The 23,268-nt window shown below is 42.0% G+C and overlaps 1 protein-coding gene across 8 annotated transcripts in view; it reads left to right on the top strand.

The window, feature by feature from the left end:
* The window catches only part of LOC130284387 (bile salt export pump-like), a 93,583-nt gene extending 73,545 nt beyond the window's left edge, over window positions 1-20,038 (top strand). For 4 of the 8 annotated variants that reach the window (XM_056534690.1, XM_056534688.1, XM_056534687.1 and 1 more), the window contains 7 exons: window positions 2,364-2,567; window positions 3,453-3,694; window positions 7,774-7,930; window positions 10,565-10,762; window positions 12,631-12,837; window positions 18,743-18,889; window positions 19,196-20,030. In XM_056534690.1, coding sequence (XP_056390665.1) covers window positions 2,364-2,567; window positions 3,453-3,694; window positions 7,774-7,930; window positions 10,565-10,762; window positions 12,631-12,837; window positions 18,743-18,889; window positions 19,196-19,396 — 1,356 coding nt within the window. In that variant the 3' untranslated portion in view covers window positions 19,397-20,030. Of the gene's footprint in view, window positions 1-2,363; window positions 2,568-3,452; window positions 3,695-7,773; window positions 7,931-10,564; window positions 10,763-12,630; window positions 12,838-18,742; window positions 18,890-19,195 lie in introns of all 8 variants that reach the window. The other 4 variants (XM_056534686.1, XM_056534684.1, XM_056534683.1 and 1 more) reach the window with 3 other exon arrangements.
* Window positions 20,039-23,268: the final 3,230 nt, after the last annotated feature.

Here is a 23,268-nt window from a genome sequence, read left to right as displayed (position 1 = left end):
CAGGAATACACATCAGATCAGGAGGGGAATGTGCGGGTTGTAACGTTTTGTGCGCACAAAACATAATGGCCCGCACGTTCCCCACTGTCTGTGTTACCCCCCCTGACCTGATGTGTATTCCTGCAACTGAAGAATAAAGTACTTGTTTTATGGTGAGTGCCATCTTTCAAGTCTATCTTTGTATATATTTTAACAAACATTGTTTAAATAAAAAAAAGTACATAAAAAATACATGAGAAGCTTTGTTATAATGACTTCCTCTTTCTCTGCTTATGAACCACTTCATCTTCTCTGTCCTGCAATGATCATTCACTCACAATTCAATGGAAAATTCATCTTGAGAGACCAAACTGACCATAGAAGTCTATGAAAAAGGGAGGGGGCAATGGCTGGAAAAAAACAGAGGAAGAGAGTCACATACAGACATAGTGGAAAGCTCTAGTAAGTTTCGGATCCATGCTGTACCGCAGTGTTTCCCAACCAGGGTCTCTCCAGCTGTTGCAGAACTAAAACTCCCAGCATGCACAAACAGCCTTTGGTTGTGTGGAGCTGTATACAAGGGTCCAGACTTTGAGCTTTCAGACCATTATGTGACATCTCGTTCAAGATTTGATCAGCAAACATCTATTATTTTCTTCCAATAAAGAGTACCCCTTTAAATGCAACAATTGTTCACCAGTTTGGTCCAGTAATGCTCTGCCCCTAGACATCTTATCCCCTATCCAAAGGATAGAGGATAAAATGTCTGATCACGGGGGTCCCGCAGCTTGGGACCCCCGCGATCCCTTTGCTGCACCCGGTATTTGTTTAGAGCAGTGGATGCAGTGCCGGAGGCTTGGGATGTCACAGCCACGACCCTTCAATGCAAGTCTATGAGAGGGGGCCTGACGGGCGTCACGTCCCCTCCCATAGACTTGCATTGAAGGGGCATGGCTGTGATGTCACGAGCAGGGCATGACCCTGACGTCATGAGCCTCCGCCCCGCATCGCCAGTCATCCGGCACAGAGAAAACTTCGTCTGGGGTGCCGCAGTTGAGATCACAGGGTCCCCAGCGGTGGGACCCCCGTGATCAAACATATTATCCCCTATCCTCTGGCTAAGGTGTCTAGGGGCAGAGTACCCCTTTAAATGCAACAATTTTTGGCCAGTTTGGTCCAGTAATAAGTGAATGGTCATAAAGACAGCATTTTCTTCTTGTCCAGATAATCACTTACAACGTAGACAGATTTGTTCGGTGAATGGTCTGACGGTTTGTGTTTGTAGACGTCGGGCCAGATAAGTGTACTTTAAGCCTTTTCCTCTCTGGCTGTCAATTTACCAGTGATAAATGCCACCCACCCTTCTGCCTTTCCAGATCCTCTCCTCGCTGAAAAGAATCTTTCTGACATTTGTGTGAATAATTGGCCTTTGTGGGCTTAGCATTTACATAAAGAGCAAATTAATACCTTATTTCCATTGCCTTTCAAGCAAACAGAAAAAAAAAATTCCTATGTGACATAAAAGTGTCACATTTCCGGAAAACTCAAATGGGCACCGGGGAGATAGATAGTCAATGTATAGAGAAATGGTAAAGGACTTGATGCATATTGATCAGAAGTGCAGTGTTTTGTGGTAACATTTTCAAATTTATATTTAATAATTATATTTAAAATGTATTATAATCACTTCAGGCTCCTATATTAAAGGGGTTTTCTGCTTATTTCCCGATTTTCATTCTGGGGGGCCTGAGCTGGGACACCCCTTAAAGGGGTACTCTGGTGAAAAAGAAATGTTTTCAAATTAAAGGGTGCCAGAAAGTAATACAGATATGGAAATTACTACTATTAAAAGTCTTAATCCTTCCAGTACTTATCAGCTGCTGTAGACTCCAGAGGAAGTTGTGTTTTTTTTCCAGTCTGACCACAGTGCTCTCTGCTGCCACCTCTGTTTGTGTAAGGAATTTTTAAGAGCAGGAGAGGTTTGCTATGTGGATTGCGCTGGACAGTCCCTCACACGGACAGAGGTGTCAGTAGAGTTGACTGTGGTCAGACTGGAGAGAACTACATAACTTCCTCTGGAGCATACAGCAGCTGATAAATACTGGAAGGCTTAGGCTTTTACATAGAAGATATTTTCTAATTTGTTTAACTGTCTAGCACCAGCTGATTAGATTTTTTTCCCCACTGGACTAACCCTTTAACTACATCCATATTGGGCACATGGAAAGGTGGTATTGTTTTGTGTACCTGTCATATCACAGAAAACATAATGCTTCTAAATGTTACTCACTAGGTGATGCAGATGCTTTACATGTCTTCTTTATGTGTCTGACTTCTGTATTTGGCTCACATATGCCTCTGTTCTGCTGCCCTCTTGGTTACAGGCTACTGGATCACAGATCGGAATGATTGTAAACTCTCTCACCAACATTGGCGTAGCCATCATCATTGCGTTTTACTTCAGCTGGAAGTTGAGTCTGGTTATTATGTGTTTCCTTCCATTCCTGGCCTTATCGGGAGCCCTGCAGGCTAGGATGCTCACTGGATTTGCTAACCAGGATAAACAGGCAATGGAATCAGCTGGAAGGGTAAATCTACCTACCTTTATGTTGTAACTTGGTCTAACTATGTTGGCATAGAAGCTGCTTATGAGACATAATATATTTATAACTTTCTGGTATTTTTGGTAACATGAATAGAGTTGTCTGCAGCACAGTTCTTGCAGTTACAACTAACTTATAACACATTATAAGTCAATGGGATCTATCAGGAGTCATTGGAATCCATTCAAAAATGGATCCATCAGCATGGATCATTGCCCCTCCTCCAGGTTCAATAGCAAAAAAGCTGAAAAAACAAACAAGAAGAAATTACAATGTAACAATCATTTACAATCCATTGTAGTTATAAAGCATTGTGTGTATGTTTGCCATAAAACAATAGCAGCTCTACAATTTATTGTTCATCATAAGGTATGCCCTTCCTAAAGAAATACTCCAGAATTTGTTCCCCATATTATGCACACTCATTATCACTAGTCCTACAGCACCATTTGTTTTATTCCAGTACAGCTGCATCTCTACATCTTAAAGGGATACTCCACTGGCCAGCATTCAAAACATTTAGTTCCGAACGTTGTGTGTGTGCACTGCGGGGTGCGGCCATGCCCCCTTGTGACGTCACGCTACACCCCCTCAATTCAAGTCTATGTCCATAGACTTGCATTGAGGGGGTGTGGCGTGACATCACGAGGGGGCGTGACCGACCCCCACAGCATGCGCACACAGCGTTCGGAACAAAGTATTCCGCACGCTGGCCAGTGGAGTATCCCTTTAAAGACTTAAATTCGAAGAATTCCTTTGTCATGCCCATCAGATTTAGCAGGAGTGTTCCTTTAATAATTGAGCATACTAAATATCTCAGTTTTGCAAATATAGGAAATTTAAAACATATATTAAACATTTATTCTGTAGATTTCAAGTGAGGCTCTTGGAAACATTAGAACAATTGCTGGAATTGCCAAAGAAAAGAGATTTATTGAAATGTATGAGGAGCAGCTGGAGGAGCCCTACCGATCGGCCATCAAGAAAGCCAACGTCTATGGACTGTGCTTCGGTTTTGCTCAATGTATTATTTTCATTGCTAATTCGGTTTCATACAGATATGGAGGATATCTGGTAGACGTAGAAGGACTTCACTACAGCTTTGTCTTTAGGTATGACATAATTCTCACATATACTGCTCAATTCAATAAGCTATTTAAAAAATAACAAGAAAAAACTTTAAGGTCTACTCACACATACAAAATGCTGCACTTATTATTATTATTTGATACTACAGATTTGAAGTCGTATTCAGTCATTTAGTTTACAGTGGAATCTACAGCTTCAAATCCTACGCAGGATACTGTACGTGTGAATATACCCTGAATAGGAAAATGAAGTCCAATCTGTGAGTAGCACGTTATAGGACAGGAGAGGAAGAGAAGATACATCTATAACTTTTTGGGAATGATTCATTAGAACTTGTTAATCATGTCACCACTGCTCATTCTGGGCCTAGGAGTCCAGTGGGCAGTCCTACTCAGTAACTGACATGTTTGAATAGAAGAGATAGCTGTTTATCATTTCTTAGGACCGCCCACTGGACTCCTAAGCAAGAAGAAGCAGAAGATTAAATGACTAAGATACAAGTAATACTGAATCTTTTCACACAAACTATATATCAATCTGATCAGCTTGCTCTGCTCTATAACATGTTACCAAAAGATTGAACAGCATTTTCATTGAGATAGGTTCCCTTTTACCCCTCCACAACCCTTGATGTACTGGTACGTCATGGGACAGGTAAGGAAATATAGGCGCAGGCTTGGTCCGCACCATAACAGGCAGATGCCCGCTGCTTTAAGTAGCTCAGAACTGCAGGTAATGGCAAACTTGGGGAGCACTTCAATGTCAGTCATTAAAATGGTTAACTGTCGCAATCAATAGCCATCATAGCATTCAACCATTAAATGTCGGTCACCCCTGGTGTCTTGTGGTCCCATTGTGGGGTGCCAATGTGTTGTTGGTGAAGCCTGAGGTCTTTCTTTTATCAGCGATTGTTAAAGCTTGCCTAGGGCAGAATTTAGCAATCAAGCGCCGATAACATAGAACAATGTTATGAAATACACTGCTCAAAAAAATAAAGGGAACACTAAGATAACACATCCTAGATCTGAATGAATGAACTAATCGTATGAAATACTTTCGTCTTTACATAGTTGAATGCGCTGACAACAAAATCACACAAAAATTTTCAATGGAAATCAAATTTATCAACCCATGGAGGTCTGGATATGGAGTCACACTCAAAATCAAAGTGGAAAACTGCACTCCAGGCTGATCCAACTTTGATGTAATGTCCTTAAAACAAGTCACAATGAGGCTCAGTAGTGTGTGTGGCCTCCACGTGCCCGCATGACTTCCCTACAATGCCTGGGCATGCTCCTGATGAGGTGGCGCCAGTCTGTGGTGCAACGTGGCGTTGGTGGATGGAGCGAGACATGATGTCCCAGATGTGCTCAATCGGATTCAGGTCTGGTGAACAGGCGGGCCAGTCCATAGCATCAACGCCTTCCTCTTGCAGGAACTGCTGACACACTCCAGCCACAGGAGGTCTAGCATTGTCTTGCATTAGGAGAAACCCAGGGCCAACCGCACCAGCATATGGTCTCACAAGGGGTCTGAGGATCTCATCTCAGTACCTAATGGCAGTCAGGCTACCTCTGGCAAGCACATGGAGGGCTGTGCGGCACCCCAAAGCAATGGCACCCCACACCATTACTGACCGACTGCAAACCGGTCATGCTGGAGGATGTAGCAGGCAGCAGAACGTTCTCCATGGTGTCTCCAGACTCTGTGACGTCTGTCACATGTGCTCAGTGTGAACCTGCTTTCATCTGTGAAGAGCACAGGGCGCCAGTGGCAAATTTGCCAATCTTGGTGTTCTCTGGCAAATGCCAAACGTCCTGCACGGTGTTGGGCTGTAAGCACAACCCCTCATGTGGATGTCGAGCCCTCATACCACCCTCATGGAGTCTGTTTCTGACCGTTTGAGTGGACACATGCCTGCTGGAGGTCATTTTGCAGGTCTCTGGCAGTGCTCCTCCTTGCACAAAGGCGGAGGTAGCGGTCCTGCTGCTGGGTTGTTGCCCTCCTACGGCCTCCTCCACGTCTCCTGCTGTACTGGCCTGTCTCCTGGTAACACCTCCATGCTCTGGATACTACGCTGACAGACACAGCAAACCTTCTTGCCACAGTTTGCATTGATGTGCCATCCTGGATGAGCTGCACTACCTGAGCCACTTGTGTGGGTTGTAGACTCCATCTCATGCTACCACTAGAGTGAAAGCACCGCCAGCATTCTAAAGTGACCAAAACATCAGCCAGGAGCATAGGAACTGAGAAGTCTGGGGTCACCACCTGCACAACCACTCCTTTATTTGGGGGTGTCTTGCTAATTGCCTATAATTTCCACCTGTTGTCTGTTCCCTTTGCTCAACAGCATGTGAAATTGATTGTCAATCAGTGTTGCTTCCTGAGTGGACAGTGTGATTTCACAGAAGTGTCATTGACTTGGAGTTACATTGCATTGTTTAAGTGTTCCCTTTATTTTTTTGAGCAGTGTAGCATCACATTGATCTATGTAGGCTATCTACTGCTCATACGAAGAATTCCTCAGAAAATTTGGTGCAGCAGCCTCCCATTGTTCTTAGTAGGATTCTACTACACCATTCACACTATGGAATTTCTGTGGCGGATATTCCTCAAACTTCACCAAGAGAATGAATATGTTCATTTTTTCTGCGGAATTTGCTCTGAAATGCATTACTGTCTACTGAGACAGAAGGTTTCTGAGCAGTCCTAGCTGTTTTGCCAGCATCTGCTCCAGATGGAATCTCTGCCCAAAATATTGGAATATTTCAAGCAGAGATTCCGTAGTTTGAATGAGCCCTTGGTTAATGTCCAAACATAGAGTGAAATTTATCAAAACATTTGTAGAGGAAGAGTGGGACAGTTTCCCATAGCAACCAATGAGATTTCACCTTTTAGAAGCCTTTTTTTTTTTTTTAAATGAAAGAAGTAATCTGATTGGTTGATATGGGCAACCGCTTCACTTTTCCTCTACACAGGTTTTTAAAATTTCCCCCATAGTTTTTTTGTAACATATTGGGGGCCATATAACAGCTGTAATATGACTCCTAAAATGCCCCTCAAAAATTGCTATTTGTTCCATTGGATTCTGTTGAACCTATTGAAATTCTATTGAAAGCAGCTCTCTGTGTACAGGCATATTAATGTGTATACAATATTATACGCTATTTTAGCAGAACTTAATAACGTGGTCTGCTGCGCTATTGCGTCCTGTTAATATGGCATATACCTGCCAGGGCTGGTGCAAGGATTTTTGCCACCCTAGGCAAAAGCTAATTTTGCCACCCCTTGTCTCTGCCCATTGGTCCGCCCCCCCTTCTACTGGCTTGACACACTGTAACAAGCCCCCTCCTCATATAATTAGCTTACTACTGGGGTGACACTGTAACAAGCCTCCTCCTTATGCTGCTGACTGAGCAAGTGGTTCGGATGCTGGTTGTCTAAGGGTGTATGCACACCACATTTTCAGGCTAAGCTGCCGGATCCGGCTGGGGGAGGGGAGAACCGTGTGCTCCCGTACCCCAGCCGGACCGGCGCTGAAATCCATTGACTTTCAATGTTTGACTTTGGTCGGCTCCTATTTGACCCGTATCCGGTTTTCTGGCCGGACCTAAAAACATATCATACTACAGGTTTTCCCCTCCCCCAGCTGGCAGCTGTAGCCTGAAAATATGGTGTGCATGCACCCTAACTTTGTTGTTGCAGGCAGAACGGCGCCCCCCCCCCCCCCCCCATCCCCATCAAGAGGGCGCTCTAGGCGGCTGCCTATTTTGCCTATAGGCAGAGCCGGCCCTGATACCAGCAGAAAGCTGCCCCAACAGTGTCCTAGGTGACTGTTTGGGCCTTTGAAAGGAATGGCACCCCCTGCCGTCCACCACAGTATATGCTGGCATGCTGTTTTTGCCGTGATGCTGACTGACACCTCTGACAGAAACCATAAACCTAATGTGTTCCCAGCCCAACCTGTACGTGCATGAAGCTGTGCTGTCCTGTCATAGGCCCATAGGGAACAGCAATGACGTGTGAACCCCAGATATAAATATACTTCTATAACTAGAATCATAATTTTACCCTGATTGTGTCTTGTGATCCATTCTAGAGTAATATCATCTATTGTAACAAGTGGAACAGCTTTGGGAAGAGCGTCCTCTTATACTCCAGATTACGCCAAAGCTAAAATATCTGCAGCCCGCTTCTTTAAGTTGGTGGATCGTGTCCCCAAAATTTGTGTCTATAAAGATGAAGGGGATAAATGGGTAAGTGACATTTTTTTTAGTCTGAGAACAAATAAGACATAATATTAGGTATATTGAGGAAACATACTATTCTTATTATTCAATGAAAAAAATTTAAGCAAATACCTGATGTGTTTCTATGAGCAGCAGCTTCAATACCTTATTGTGTGAGAAATACTGCCATGCCTTTCTATAAGAGTAAAACGTAGCCTACTACAGAAATATATTTCAATTTAAGGTCCATTCTGTACAGTTTTTGGGTAAGGTCACACATAGCGTATATACAGTGTATTTTACGCTGCGAGAAACCCACCGGGCAGCAGGAAATATGCTGTGTATTTAGCTGTAAACAGACACACAATGGCCTCCCCAGTGGCAGCCCTGTGTGTGCAGTGAGGTATGGAGGCGGGCCTTTAAGGCCGGAAGAAGCGCACCTGTGTGCGTGAAACCGCCGGCAGTCGCCTCTGAGCGCCCCACACTATCTTTGCTTGACATGCTGGACTGACCAGCCCGAGATGGGAGCTGTTTGATCAGATTTCTGACGGTGAGTGCAGGATGCCTGTTTTTCTCTTATCCTATACTGTTATAAATATATAATAACAAAATTAATAATTAAAGGAGCACTCAGGCATAGCAAAACTTATCACCTGCGATCTCCCATACGGGGCCCCGGCTCTCGTCCTGAATGGGGCGTGTTCGCTTTAGGATAGGTCTCGGATGATGTGGTGAAACATGTATTTTATTCATACATGAATCGGTCGTGCAAGACGCATTTTGAGGGTAGAGCTTCCCTCTTTATCAATTGCACTTGATAAAGAGGGAAGCTCTACCCTCGAAACGCGTCTTGCACGACCGATTCACGTATGAATAAAATACATGTTTCACCACATCATCTGAATCCGATCTTCTTGTTATCCACCTGGGCAGCACCACCGCAGTAGTTTTTTCTTTCTGCGACCGTCTGGACCTCCACCGACTCCCGCAAAGAGCCCGGTTTTCTCTGCAGGCTGCAGCCGAGGATTTCTCCAACCACCCCGCCACTCAGGGGTTCAATGCACAAAACCAAGTGTCACTTAAAAGGGGTATTCCAGGCAAAAACTTTTTTTTATACATCAACTGGCTCTGGAAAGTTAAACAGATTTATAAATTACTTCTATTAAAAAATCTTAATCCTTCCAATAGTTATTAGCTTCTGAAGTTTTCTGTCTTACTGCTCAATGATGATGTCACATCCCGGGAGCTGTGCATGATGGGAGAATATCCCTTGCATGATGGGAAAATATCCCCATAGGAGCTGGACAGCTCCCGGGACGTGAGTCATCAGAAAGCAGTTAGACAGAAAACAGCAACTCAACTTCAGAAGCTAATAACTATTGGAAGGATCAAGATTTTTTAATAGAAGTAATTTACAAATCTGTTTAACTTTCCGGAGCCAGTTGATATATAAAAAAAAGTTTTTGCCTGGAATACCCCTTTAAGGTGAACAATATTTCAGGGCATTCGGGACATTTAGCCCACGGAATCACACGAGGCGCCGTCCTCTCCTTTTTTGGTTCGCACCATTTCGCTATAGGATAGGCGATACATTTTTCTATCCCAGAGTTCTCAGTGCACATATGGTGGAAATACAGTAATTCTATTGTTGGAATTACAGCTCTTTTTTAAATAATATGTGTATTGACGGCCACTTTTTCATGCACATTATTAAAGGGAAAAAACTGCTGCTTTATATACCTAGTTTCGTTTTTTTTCTTCCTTTATTTATACACTGTGTGAGCCCAGCCTCAGAATGTGTTTCTACTATTGAATACTAACAATGCGATATGCTGCCTTAAATAATTAGGATAATAATTAGGATAAATTTGAGTGATACAAAAGTGTCTGGTACGCAGATTACACTTGGATGCACCCATTTATAAAAGGTAACACAGAGTTTCTAAAACCAGCATCAACTAATGCTAATGTCCTAAATCTCACATAACATTTACTGGAGAAAATTCACAAATCTAACACAAAATCACCATTTAACAAAAATTATTTTATATATGACCTTCAATATTTGAAAATAATAGTCTGTTTTTCTCTCTACAGCAGCGCCCATAGTTTTTCATGGGCTGCATCTCATATTCAAACTCAGCCTCATTGAAATGAGTAAGGCTATGGATATTTGTGGAATGTCGGCCTGGAAAACACAGGTGGATTCCACAAATAATAAAAAAAACATGTCGGCACTAGGACTGCTCAGAAAAGTGGCATCTCTATAGACGGCACTGCATTTCTGAGTGGATTGCGCCGAAAGAATTAGCATTTCATTTCCTTTGGCGGAGAACCAGGATTTTCATAGCAGATGCTTCCGCCACGGAAATTCTGCTGTGTGCACAGTGCAGCAGAATCCCATTGAAAGCAATGGGACTCTGCTGCAACAGAATTTCCGAGCTGAATTTTACTGCTGGTTTTCTGCTTGGAAATTCCATTGTGTGAACACAGCCTTAAACTGAACAATTAACTACAGCCAATGGACAGGTAAAGAGCTGTTTCTGGAAAAAGCAGACCCCTTACTTTCCAATTCAGGCAATTTAGTGGTATCAGACAGTGTTGGAGTCCACTGGTCTTAGAAACATTCACAAACTGTAAGTTTTATCCTTATTTCCTTAGAATGACTTTAAAGGAAGCATTGACTTTCATGACTGCAAATTCACATACCCCACCCGTCCTGATATCCAAGTATTGAATGGACTAAATGTGTCAGTAAAGCCGGGACAAACCCTTGCATTTGTGGGAAGCAGTGGATGTGGAAAGAGCACCAGCGTGCAGCTTCTTGAGCGCTTTTATGATCCAGACAAGGGCAAAGTTGTATGTATTACACTATATCTTTAACATTTATTTCGAACTATAGGAATTGTAGATCTTAGAAATGATTAAATATCTAGGCTCTAACACTCATCATAAGATAAACAACAAGATAAACAAACAGAGAATTTGGAAAATTGCAAAATGCATATTTAATTTTTTGTTTATCCCTTTGGCGCACAATGACATACATGTACAATATTCTGGCCTTTAGATCATCCATACTCAGTAGATCAACTTTGATTAGATCATAACTAAGCTTAGCTGATCGCTTAGGAGAACATAGGATTGCCTGAGATCAAGCCATCATACTAGATACTTGGAAGCCGCAGAACCAACACAGTTCAATCTGTTTAATGAAAAACCTATTCCAAAAATTTTTTTGATAACAAAATAAAAGCATCAAAATTCCAAACCTCTTCCTCATGTAATCTACTTACTACTGGGGTGACACACTGTAACAAACATACAAAAAAAATCAAACAATACAAATTAAAATAAATGACTACTAGGAAGGCGAGTCACTACCACAACAGATGATAAATAAGATTCAAAGAAAAACTCCCATTTCATTACGATCATTTAGCCTGATGTATTGTCATTAGAAGAACGCCTGACGAAGGCCTGACGAAGAGCTATGTGCACACAACATTCATTCGCCTAACCCACCCCCCCCCTGCACCTAGTACCTGTCCACTCCCCTTTGCTATACCCGATGTACTATTTGTATCACGCCCCCTCCCATAGACATGAATGGAGGGGTGGTGTGACATCACTAGGGGGCATGGCCATGACATCACATCCCCGTTTCGGAGGCAGTGCCCATTACAGAATGCCGGGGGCTGCACTGAGATCGCGGTGGTCCCCAGCGGTGGGACCCCTGTGATCATGCATCTTATTCCCTATCCTTTGGATAGGGGATAAGATGTATAAAGCCGGAATACCCCATTAAGTACACGCCTATCTCCCCTGAAGGGAATCTGGGTTGTGGTGAGCTGCTGGCCATCTAGGGTCCCAACTGGTAACCTATGCAGGCACCGTGATGAGCATGAAGAGAGCAGGAAAAGAAGGCACTGTAGCAGGCGCTGCTTAAAATATAATAATTTTTTTTTGTCCACCCCAAGAAGTATTTTTTTTTTCTCATCTGTATTTTACATAAATAGTACATAAAACTGTATAAATAAAACAAAATAAAATTAAATTACAAATTATACCAATAACTAATTTTGAAAGTAATTACCCCCTTCATCAAGTTGAGGCCACAAAGTAATGTAATATTGGCCTATCACTTTTTAACTAAATCAGATTTGCTGAGAGGGTTAACATAAAGCCAAAAGAACTTGAACTAGTTCATCCGTTACGTGCCCAAAATCGGATCGGTACAATCCCTAAATTCTATTGCAACAGTCTTAAATATTAACTTTTCTATAAAATAGTATAAAAAAATGATTGCCAAGAGTTATTACTTTTTCATATACATATAATACATATGTGCCAAAATAGCTGCAATATAAAATTTTTGTGCCTAATTTAGTAATTTTTTTTTTATTTTTTACAAATGATAAATAAGTAAAAAATTTCATTTCAAGATATTGCAAATGTAATGTCTGGTTTGATGAGGCCCTAATATAATACGATTGATGCGATGGGAGACCTACTAGAATGTGAAAGTAGGCCTTGTTCTCTATGGACATAATTATCTAGTTTTTTATTTGAACATTTCCAACCATATATGATTTTATTTATCCTATATAATTTTGCTCATGCACAGTGTATAACAAACAAGTACATGTGAGAACACTTTTATAAGTCTCTCCTGGGTCTTCTAAAGTTCTCACTACAGATGTTTTCTTTATGTCTGTCTTACACAGCTTATAGATGGTCATAACTCCAAGAACATCAATGTTTCATTTCTCCGATCTAAAATTGGAATCGTGTCCCAGGAGCCGGTGTTATTTGACTGCAGTATTGCTGATAACATCAAATATGGTGATAACTCTAGGAAACTGACCATGGACCAAGTGATGGAGGCAGCAAAGAAAGCACAGCTACATGACTTTGTTATGGGCCTACCAGACGTAAGTTAATCTTTCTGCAAGTGCTGCCAATATAATACTTGTTATAGATTAAATGCACACTGTGGTTTCAACAAACTTTACATAGATCAATAGTACAAGCCCCCATTCCCTGAGCAAAAACAGCTAAATTCATATTTACAAGATGAATTGGCAGTTCACTGTGAGATCAGATTACATGCTGCCTTTACAATTTCATGAAGAGCTGTAGGAAATAATAGAAAAAAGGAGGAGGACGGCGCATAATTCCATGCAGCAAATAACCCCACAATTCCCTGGGGTGGTAAGGTGTTCACCTTTTGTGAACCTTGGGTTCATGCATATCACCCCTCCGTGATGGGGTACAGATGTCTGATCACGGGCTGCAGCCTGCAGGTTCAGGACCTGTCTCCTCAAGGGGGGTGGGTAATGCGTGAAGTAGATGAAATACTTCTCCCCTTTTCAATTGCATGTGGAGCTGTCTGGTGCAGCAGCACACTCGTGGAAATTAAATACAGTTGTATGTGGTGTCAAAATGTAGGGTCAAAGGTCACAAATGTTAATTTACTATTGTGTACATCAGAGGTTAAAATAGCACTTTTAGCAAATAATTTAGTAAAACCTATGATAAGTCAGTTAAAATACACGATATTGAAAGCAACACAAGTATTAAAGACAGAAATGGTATACATATATATATATATATATATATATTTATATATGTAGATGTGCACCATGTCTGTTTTCTACTTGAGTACACATTGTGTTTTCTACCCCCTCTTTTTTTTGTTTGAACATGTTGTCTGCACTCTTCCCCACCCCCTCAGCCTAACCCTATATAAGTAGTAGTTAGCTACACATGGGCCTTTTCTTTCCTGGCAGCCTCCCAGTCTGACTGGGAGAGCATGGTAAGTGAGCTGTAACATCCTGTTCACACTGGTGTGGTGCTGTGCGGCGTCTGTTGCTGCCGTGGCGCCGTGTCTGCGAGGAGGTGCGACCCGTGGACTTGTTTGAGTGCCATTGGGGCCACTCTGCCAGTGAGTCGTTCCCCCCCGTGGGCACTGGTGTTGCGGCGCCGCCCAGTGCTACGCCATTTTATGCTAGGGACGTTAGGGACCCACTCTAAATAGGTGGCCTTGACGTGGCGAGTGGGCTTTGTACTTTTTAATCAAAACGTATATACTAACTACCTGTTAGTTTTTGAAATTATGCTGAGAAGCAATTGGATCATTGTGCAAGATTGTAGATGTGCGCCATGTCTGTTTTCTACTTTAGTACACATAGTATATATATATATATTTCGTCTTGCTCCGGGATATATCAGAGCGAGGCTTGGGCGTTCCATTATGAGTATGAGGCTTGGATGGCACGTCGTATGTTTTGAAGCACCCACCAGTTCATTCATCCAAAAAGAGCGACCAATAGAAGTTGAATAGTAGTGACATCATGTATGGGGAAGTTTTCTCCTTTATGTAATCACGTGGTTTCTCGGCGACCAATCAGGTCTGCCCAAAAAAGATGTACAGCCAATCAGCATTTGTTCTATCGGATGGTGGTAAGAATCGCGCAGTGTCCTGGCCAATTGAATTTTCTGGCTTCGTCCACTGTTTGGTTCATATGATTGGTTGGAGTGATATTCACTGATTGGTCAGTGTATGATGCTGGATGTCAAGTTTCAGCCAATCAGATCGATGCCTACATGACAAGTATATTACTTAGGGGTTGAAAGGAGTTTTTAACGTGGTAAATGCAAACAAATATATAGAACCTGTTGTAGTCCCATATACAGTGTTTTTGCTGGATTATTCTTGCGTATGTGCGTGGGAAAAAACAGGGGCTTGAGACTGGCCAGTGAATTAGGTAGATTTCATCCGTTCTTCAGTTAATAAAGGTGCTTGGGTTCGAGATCACCGATTGGCAAGTGCGTAAGTCTTCAGCCAATCAGGTGTGTGCCTACTGAAAATTGCAGAACGTGGGAATTTTTAACCTGTGCCTGGGTGGAAAACAGGATGGCACAGCATAAGGGTAGTAGGGGTTATATGCAGGGCTACAGAGTGTTTTCAATGCATTCATTTAACCCTTCGGGGATCAAAGTTTTCAATTTGAAAATCCAGTAGCTTTCCCTTAGCACAGTAGCACAGTTGTGTGTACCGACGACTGCAAGTGGTGGGAATTTTCTCTATAGGTGTTACAGAAAATTTTGAGAAGTCGCAGTGGTGCAGAAAGGAGGCATGTCGCGATACACTGTGTAGTTGGTATCCTGTTTTTACATTAAAGCGATGTTTGTTTAATCTTGCGCTTAAGGTCTGGATAGTCCGTCCCACATACTGGGTACCACAGGAACATTCTAGTAGGTGTACTACATAAGAGGATTTGCAGGTCGACAAGGTTTTGATCTGGTGAGTTTCTCCAGTGATTTTGGACTTGAACTCCTTACAGCGGTTTTTAATACTTATGCAGCACTTACAGTTAGAAGTGCCACACCGGAACGAAACTGTTATTGCTTCGCTTAAAAAGGTGGGGGTTTTTCGAGGTTTTAAGCTTGCTGGGGGCAAGAATGTTCTTTAGAGATTTATTTTTTTCTGAAAGTGATTTGGGGTCGTGGTGGTAATACGTCTTTCAGGAAAGAGTTCATCAGGAGAATATTCCAGAGTTCCTGTAACATTTGATAGACCACTATATGATCTGCGGAGTATGTGGTTAGGAAATTGTAGGAGCATAGTTTATTTTCTGATCCAGGTTCTTCTTGGTTCCTTACTTTAGGCTGTAGGCAAGTTATCTGGTCTAGATGACTGGCTTTTAGTTTGCTATTTCTGATAAGTGATTTGATAGCCCTTTGCCCTGAATCTCTCATCCAGTATTTTACTCTGATCTTGGAATTCTTTTATATGTGCAATTGCGGTGTATCCGCTTGTATTGTCCATATGGGACATTATGGATCCATTTATCAAAATGGCAGCTACAGTAATCTAAATAGCTATTCCCATCCACTGTTTTAATGAAGGTTTTTGCTTTGATTTTCATGTCTGTGTTATGCGATACTATTACATCCCGGAATTCCATGGGATTTTTATAATGATTGTGGGTGAAATGCACATTCCAGGTGTTGTTATTAAGGGAGGATACGAAGTTGTTGAGGTCACTTGTGTCACTGTCCCAAACGATGAATATATAATCAGTGTACCTCCGGTACAAAATGCAGCGATGCAATAGGGGATCACAGTTCACCACTTGTTCTTCAAATGCGCCCATAAATAAGTTAGCAAAACCTGGTGCGAACCGCGTCCCCATCGCTGTCCCACAGTGCTGCCGGTAGATCATGCCATTAAAGGGGTACTCCCACCCTAGACATCTTATCCCCTATCCAAAGGATAGGGGATAAGATGTCTGATCTCGGGGGTACCGCCGCTGGGGACCCCTGCAGTATTGCATGCGGCACCCACTTGTTTTTTGTGCGGAAGCGCTGGAGGGTCTGAGTCGCGACTACGGGAACGGAAGTCTGTGATGTCAGGACTCCGCCCTCGTGTGACGTCACGCCCGTCCCCTCAATGCAAGTCTATGGGAGGGGACCCCCGAGATCAGATATCTTATCCCCTATCCTTTGGATAGCGGATAAGATGTCTAGGGTGGGAGTACCCCTTTAAATTGAAAAAAATTGTGTTCTAAGATAAATTTTATTGCATCGAGAAGAAATTGACATTGTGGGTCTGGCACTTGCTGGTCAGAATGTAGATAGTGTGATACTGCTGCAATGCCTAAGTCGTGTTGAATAACTGTATGAAGGGATGATATGTCCATAGTTGAAAAAGAATAGTCATTTTGCCATTCAAGGTCAGATATAGAGCATATTAAATCGCTGGTGTTTATGGAGATGAAAATCAATGTACTGTGATGAGTTGGAGGTCAGGGAATTTATGCCCGAGATGATGGGGCGACCTGGAGGTTTTAATGGATGCTTGAACCAAAAGTTTATAAGCATTAGGGATCGACCGATATCGTTTTTTTAGGGCCGATACCGATAATCGGTGGAGGTTAGGGCCTATAGCCGATAACTTATACCGATATTCCGGTATAAGTTATCGGCTATTTATCCCCCCGTGACACCGCTGCAGATCATTGATTTAAAGTGGGCGCTTTAAATCAATGAACTGCAGTGGCTTTTGCGGTGCCAGAGACCGCCGCCACCACCCGCTTCTCTCCCCCTGCCTGTCCGGGGGTCCCGAGTCCTATCATAGCCACCACTCCCCCCCACCGCCGCACCGCTCTGCGCCCCCCCTACCACCCCACCGCGCCGCGTCGCACCCCCCACCGCACCGCCCCGACCCCATTGCCTCCCCCATCCCCGGTTTTATAATTAATCCTCCAGAGCTGTCACTGTGCGCACTGACGGTGACGTCACGTCGCGTCACGTCACTCATCATTGCGCACAGCGTAATGCAGGACGCAGCAGGAGCCAGACGTAGCGTGGACCCCGGTAACAGGTAACTATAAAACCGGGGATGGGGGAGGCAATGGGGCCGGGGGGGGGGGAGGGTCGTGGTGCGGTGGGGGCGGTGCGGGGGGAGGCGCATTATCGGCTTATCGGCAAGGTAATTGCCGATACCGATAATGCCCAAAATCGTGATTATTGGCTGATCATATCGGCCAAACCGATAATCGGTCGATCCCTAATAAGCATCCATTAAAACCTCCAGGTCGATATTCCGGAGCAAGACGAAATATATATACATACAATTTCTGTCTAGAATACTTGTGTTGCTTTTAATATCCTGTGTTTTACACTGTATTTTAACTGACTTACTAAATTATTCGCTAAAAGTGCTATTTTAACCTCTGATGCATACAATAGTGAATTAACATTTGTGACCTTTGACCCTACCTTTTGGCACCAGATACAACTGTATTTAATTTCTACGAGTGTGCTGCTACACCAGACAGCTCCGCATGCATTTGAAAAAGGGAGAAGTTGCTCTTGAAACTTGTCTTGCACCCTGTCACCCCTTTTATGTTTCATTTTTTATTATTTAATGTGTCAAATACCGTAAATATTGATACTCTGGGTACTCCGGTGGAAAACATTTTATAAAAAATTTTTTTAAATCAACTGGTGCCATATAGTTAAACAGATTTGTAAATGACTTCTATTAAAAAATCTTTACCCTTCCAGTACTTTTTAGCAGCTGTGGACAAGACAAAAAAGAAATTCAAAAAGAAAAGAATTTTCTCTGTAGTATACAGCTGCTTAAAAGTACTGGAAGGATAAAGATTTTAAAATAGAAGTAATTTACAAATCTGTTTCTCTTTCTGGCACCAGTTGATAGAAAATGAAATCGATCATTAATGGCAGCCCCATACCAAGGTATTTTTGTAACTAAATCTATCAAGAGGGATGGACTGAAGAGGGAGATGGGGTGGGTAAGTGACTGTAGAGATAAGAAAACATAGAGACAAAGATAAACTATATAGAGACTACAAAGAGCTTACTGTGACTAATAGACTCACCCGAAACATCATTTCAGCTTAAACTGCTCACTACTGTTCTATATTTTCCTTCTTAGTGCTGCTTCTTCTTACAGTGTGTATGCTACTAATTGGCAGCAAATAGTGCAAAGATAAATTCCAAATATACTGTAATAAGGATACACCGACACATAGAGTAATGCTGTGGATTTTTTGCAGTGGAAAGTTCAAAGCATTTTTACACCAAAATCCACAGTAATATTCCAGGGTAAATCCTCAACTGTGAATTTGCCCAAAAATTGTTTACTTAAAAAATAATAATAATAAAAATAGTAATAAATAAATCAATAAATAAATATCTCCTTGGAACAGAGAGTTTTTCTTTTACATATGTAACTCTAATAGTTAACTCATCATTAACCATTTTATATTGATCATTGTTCATGTAAGGATATGGTGTCTCTTACAGAAATACGACACTAATGTAGGAGCTCATGGATCTCAGCTCTCTCGTGGTCAAAAGCAGCGTATCGCTATTGCCAGAGCCATTATCCGGGACCCTAAAATCCTTCTACTTGATGAAGCTACATCTGCACTTGATACAGAGAGTGAGAAGGTAAATGTTTTAAATGCAGAACATCTCTATCTCTAAAGGACTCATTTAATCAAAGGCTATGTCCACACTGGTCCCTGTGGTGAATAAGTCAGCATTAGGACCGATCGATGCACCGTCTCCATAGGCTGCAATGCATTTTTTTATCCCGATCACTCTTTCGTTTGAGCCGGGAATTAGAATTTCCATGGCGGAATCCTATTTAAAACAATGGGAGGCTGCTGCACTGGAATTTCCGAGTGGAATTTCTCTGCTTGGAAATACTTTAACTCCATATTAATTTGTCTTTTACTCGTGTTTCCATTCCAGACGGTGCAAGCAGCCCTTGACCGTGCCAGAGAAGGACGTACATGTATAGTCATCGCCCATCGACTGTCAACTATTCAAAACTCGGACATCATTGCCGTCATGTCTCAAGGAATTGTCATTGAGAAAGGAAATCATGACCAGCTAATGGAGAAGAAAAGCGCATACTACAAACTGGTCACAACCGGAGCACCTATTAGTTAATACTGTGTTGTAGTAGAATAAAACAACTTGATCCTACAATGATGATATGGACGTGACTATAGCTCTCACTATATTTCAGGAATGGCATGTGGTCGTGAGGCTGTGCAGTCATACTGTATTACCGTATTTGCTTGTACAGGGCATTTTTGTATTGACAGAAAATAGACACAGATGTGTGCTCAAGTGGGGCAGACATGTACCAGCCATGTCGTGCCATCAGGATTTACATATATTTATACACATAGATGGAGAATAGAATTTGCAAATATATTATGGGGAAAGATGAATGAAAAGTAGTTATAGCTGTCGTCAGGCTGAAAAAACGTGAGGATATGATAGTCTGTTATAGGTACCAGTTATCATTGGAAATAACTTTTACCCTATTTTTCGCCATATAAGACGCACTTTTTCTTTAACAAAACTGGGGGGGGGGGGAAAGTTGGTACGTCTTATACGGCAAATACCTGTCCTATCGCGGCGGTCCCTGTGGCCATCAACGACCAGGACCCGCGGCTAATACAGGACATCACCGATCGCGGTGATGCCCTGTATTAACCCTTCAGACGCGGCGATCAAAGCTGACTGCCGCACCTGAAGCGAAAATAACACTAACCCCGCTGTTCTGTTGGACTGTTCGGGACAGCCGCGGTGAAATCGCGGCGTCCCGAACAGCTTACAGGACACCGGGAGAAACCTTACCTGCCTCCTCGGTGTCTGCTCCGTACCGGGATCCCCTGCATGGCCGGCGCTCTCCTTCGTCATCATCACGTCGTCGCGCACGCCGTCCCGTCATCCAATAGGAGCGGTGTGCGGAGCGACGTGATGGCAGCGCCGGAGAGCGAGGATTCTCGGCAGCGGAGACGTTCCGGAGCGACAGGGATACCCCGGGGATGCGGCGACAGCGATGGAGGGCGACATGCAGGGCAGCGGTGACGGTTCCGGAGCGGCGGGGACACGTGAGTATTACCTCCTATACCAGTGGTCTTCAACCTGCGGATGTCCAGATGTTGCAAAACTACAACTTCCAGCATTCCCGGACAGCCAACGGCTGTCCGGGCATGCTGGGAGTTGTAGTTTTGCAACATCTGAAGGCTCGCAGGTTGAAGATCACTGTCCTATACTTTACATTGTATTTGCTTCAGAATCTTTATTTTCTAGATTTTTATCCTATAAAATTAGGTGCGTCTTATATGACGAAAAATACGGTACATATCCTCCCATTGTCTGGAATGTAAATAATAATTAAATATATTTATTAATAGATGTACATTTAATTCACTTTAGTTCAGATATACAGAATATTGCAAGCAACAAATATCTTAAAGTGGTACTGCCATGATGCTTTAGATTAAAAGGGTTCTTCACTTTGTAAATCCCTAATGGTTAGAAGGGTCATTTGGTAATGAGTTTATTGCAAAATACTGTATTCCCCTCATGTGACTCCCGGTTATCAGTTGTAAAACCTGGCAATAAGTGTTCTGTTTCCCTGCAGCGCCACCACAGGATAAATAAAGCATTACACCATGTCTATTCACATCAGTGGTTTTTCTGTGTAAAGCAGAACACGGCAGGTCCTCCAAAGAGAGAAACACTCTTTGTAACCTGTCTCCACTCTGAATAAGAGATGAGGGTCCTGAACAGGGAATCCCCCAATATAAACAGAATTTCCTAATCGATGTCTGAAAAGAGAACAATCCCAGTAGGTACACGGCACCTGCTTCATATGTCCCTAGCTCTGAGAAACTGATTGGAGGGCAGGACTCAGATCCTCTTAAGAGGGACTACAGAAGGGGCCTACGACACCCTTACAACTCCATACCAGTTGGGTTAACCCTTTATGGGCATTTAGCTGAAACTCTCATTTAAAGTGGTACTACCATGGAAAACTTTTTTTTTTTTTAAATCAACTGGTGCCAGAAAGTTAAACAGATTTGTAAATCACTTCTATTAAAAAAAATCTTAATCCTTCCAGTACTTTTTAGGGGCTGTATACTAAAGAGAAATCCAAAAAGAAATGCATTTTCTGTGATGTCCTGACCACAGTGCTCTCTGCTGACCTCTGCTGTCCATTTTAGGAACTGTCCAGAGAAGCATATGTTTGCTATGGGGATTTTCTCCAGTTCCTAAAATGGACAGCAGAGGTCAGCAGAGAGCACTGTGGTCAGGACATCACAGGAAATGCATTTCTTTTTTTTGATTTCTCTTTAGTATACAACCCCTAAAAAGTACTGGAAGGATTAAGATTTTTTCATAGAAGTGATTTACAAATCTGTTTAACTTTCTGGAACCAGCTGATTAAAAAAAAAAAAAAATTTTTTCCACGGCAGTACCCCTTTAACATATCATTTACTCATGATTGTTGCGCTTCATTTTACTCTGTATTCGCATAGTGGGTCAGCAATTAGGAACCATCCAAATTAGTAAAATGCTTAAAGTGTTCACCCTTGAATATGCTTTTGTCTTTTTTTTTTATCTAAATAGTTAATTACTTGTAAATATATCTTTATCAGAGCCCCAGATTTCCTTTACAAGTTAAGAAATTATAAAATTCTGGCAACTTGCATCCACCACTAGTGGGGCATTTAGGAGCCTGCTAATATGAGACACACTAAATTCAATAACCAATATGAACAGAACATAGTAAACTGTTGAACTCTCTTTTAATTCAGATTATTATCTCCTTGAAAGCTACAATCCTGAATACAAATAAAAAAAAATCAGAATAATAAGGTTTGTTCCTGACTCAAAAATAAAAACTAAATTAAAATGTTTTTACATGCAATTTTATATACCTCAATGGAAAAGAATTTGCTAATACTAGATTCTGTTAGAACAGAAGTTTCTAAATTCTGTATAGAACTTGATCAACTTTTAGATTGTTCTCAGAGAAGATAATCTCGTAGAATATTAGAAATACTATTTAACTCATGGATTCTGCATGTGATCTACAGTATTGATATCTGAGAAATAAATGATTATAAGAACCTGAAGTTTTGTTTTTTTCCTTTAGATGGTATTAATGTATAGTTGTAGCTAAATGGTCACACATTTTTCATACAACTTTTGCTCATTTATAAGTATGTAGTTATACAGTACTGTTAAAGGGGTTCTCCACCATAAGGTGATTTTAGTAGGTACCTGGCAGACAGTAATGGACATGCTTAGGAAGGATCTGCGCTTGTCTTGGGGCTAAATGGCTATGGCATGTTTCACACTATGCAGCTCATTTATGTTTCAATGAGTGGGGGTGACTGATGTGTGGGAGGGAAGAAAATGGAATTATGGAATTTGTAGTCAAAAAAGAAAACAGGAAACAGGAAATAACAGTTCACAAAAAGCTAGCCACAGTATTATGGTAATCTCACAATATAGGCCCCTTTCACACTACAAAATTACTCTGTTTAAAGATCAATATGAAGTTTCATCAGCTGAAAACGGCAGTTACAAAATCCTATACCTATCCTATAGTCTATGGGATTTTTCTAATAGCCGTTTTAACCCATTATAGCCCGTTACTATCTTCTGTCAAGAAATAACGTCCGTTATTAATAACGGGCTATAGCGGGTTAAAACGGCTATTAGAAAAATCCTGTAGACTATAATGGTATTTTCTAACGGCTGTATAGGATTTTGTAACTGCCGTTTTATAGCTGATTTTCAGACTGAACTTCGTACAGATCTTTAAACAGAGTAATTTTGTAGTGTGAAAGGGGCCTATGTTGTGAGATTACCATAACACTGTCGCTTTTTGTGAACTGGTATTTCCTGTTTCAGTTTTCTTTTTTTGACTACAAAAACCATAATTCCATTTTCTTCCCTCCCACACATCAGTCACCCCACCCATTGAAATATAAATCAGCTGCATCCATTCA

Source organism: Hyla sarda, chromosome 8 (genome assembly GCF_029499605.1).
Source record: "Hyla sarda isolate aHylSar1 chromosome 8, aHylSar1.hap1, whole genome shotgun sequence".
NCBI classification, from domain to species: domain Eukaryota; kingdom Metazoa; phylum Chordata; class Amphibia; order Anura; family Hylidae; genus Hyla; species Hyla sarda.
The sequence above is the reverse complement of the archived record's forward strand: the minus strand, read 5'-3'. Positions and strand labels throughout refer to the sequence as shown.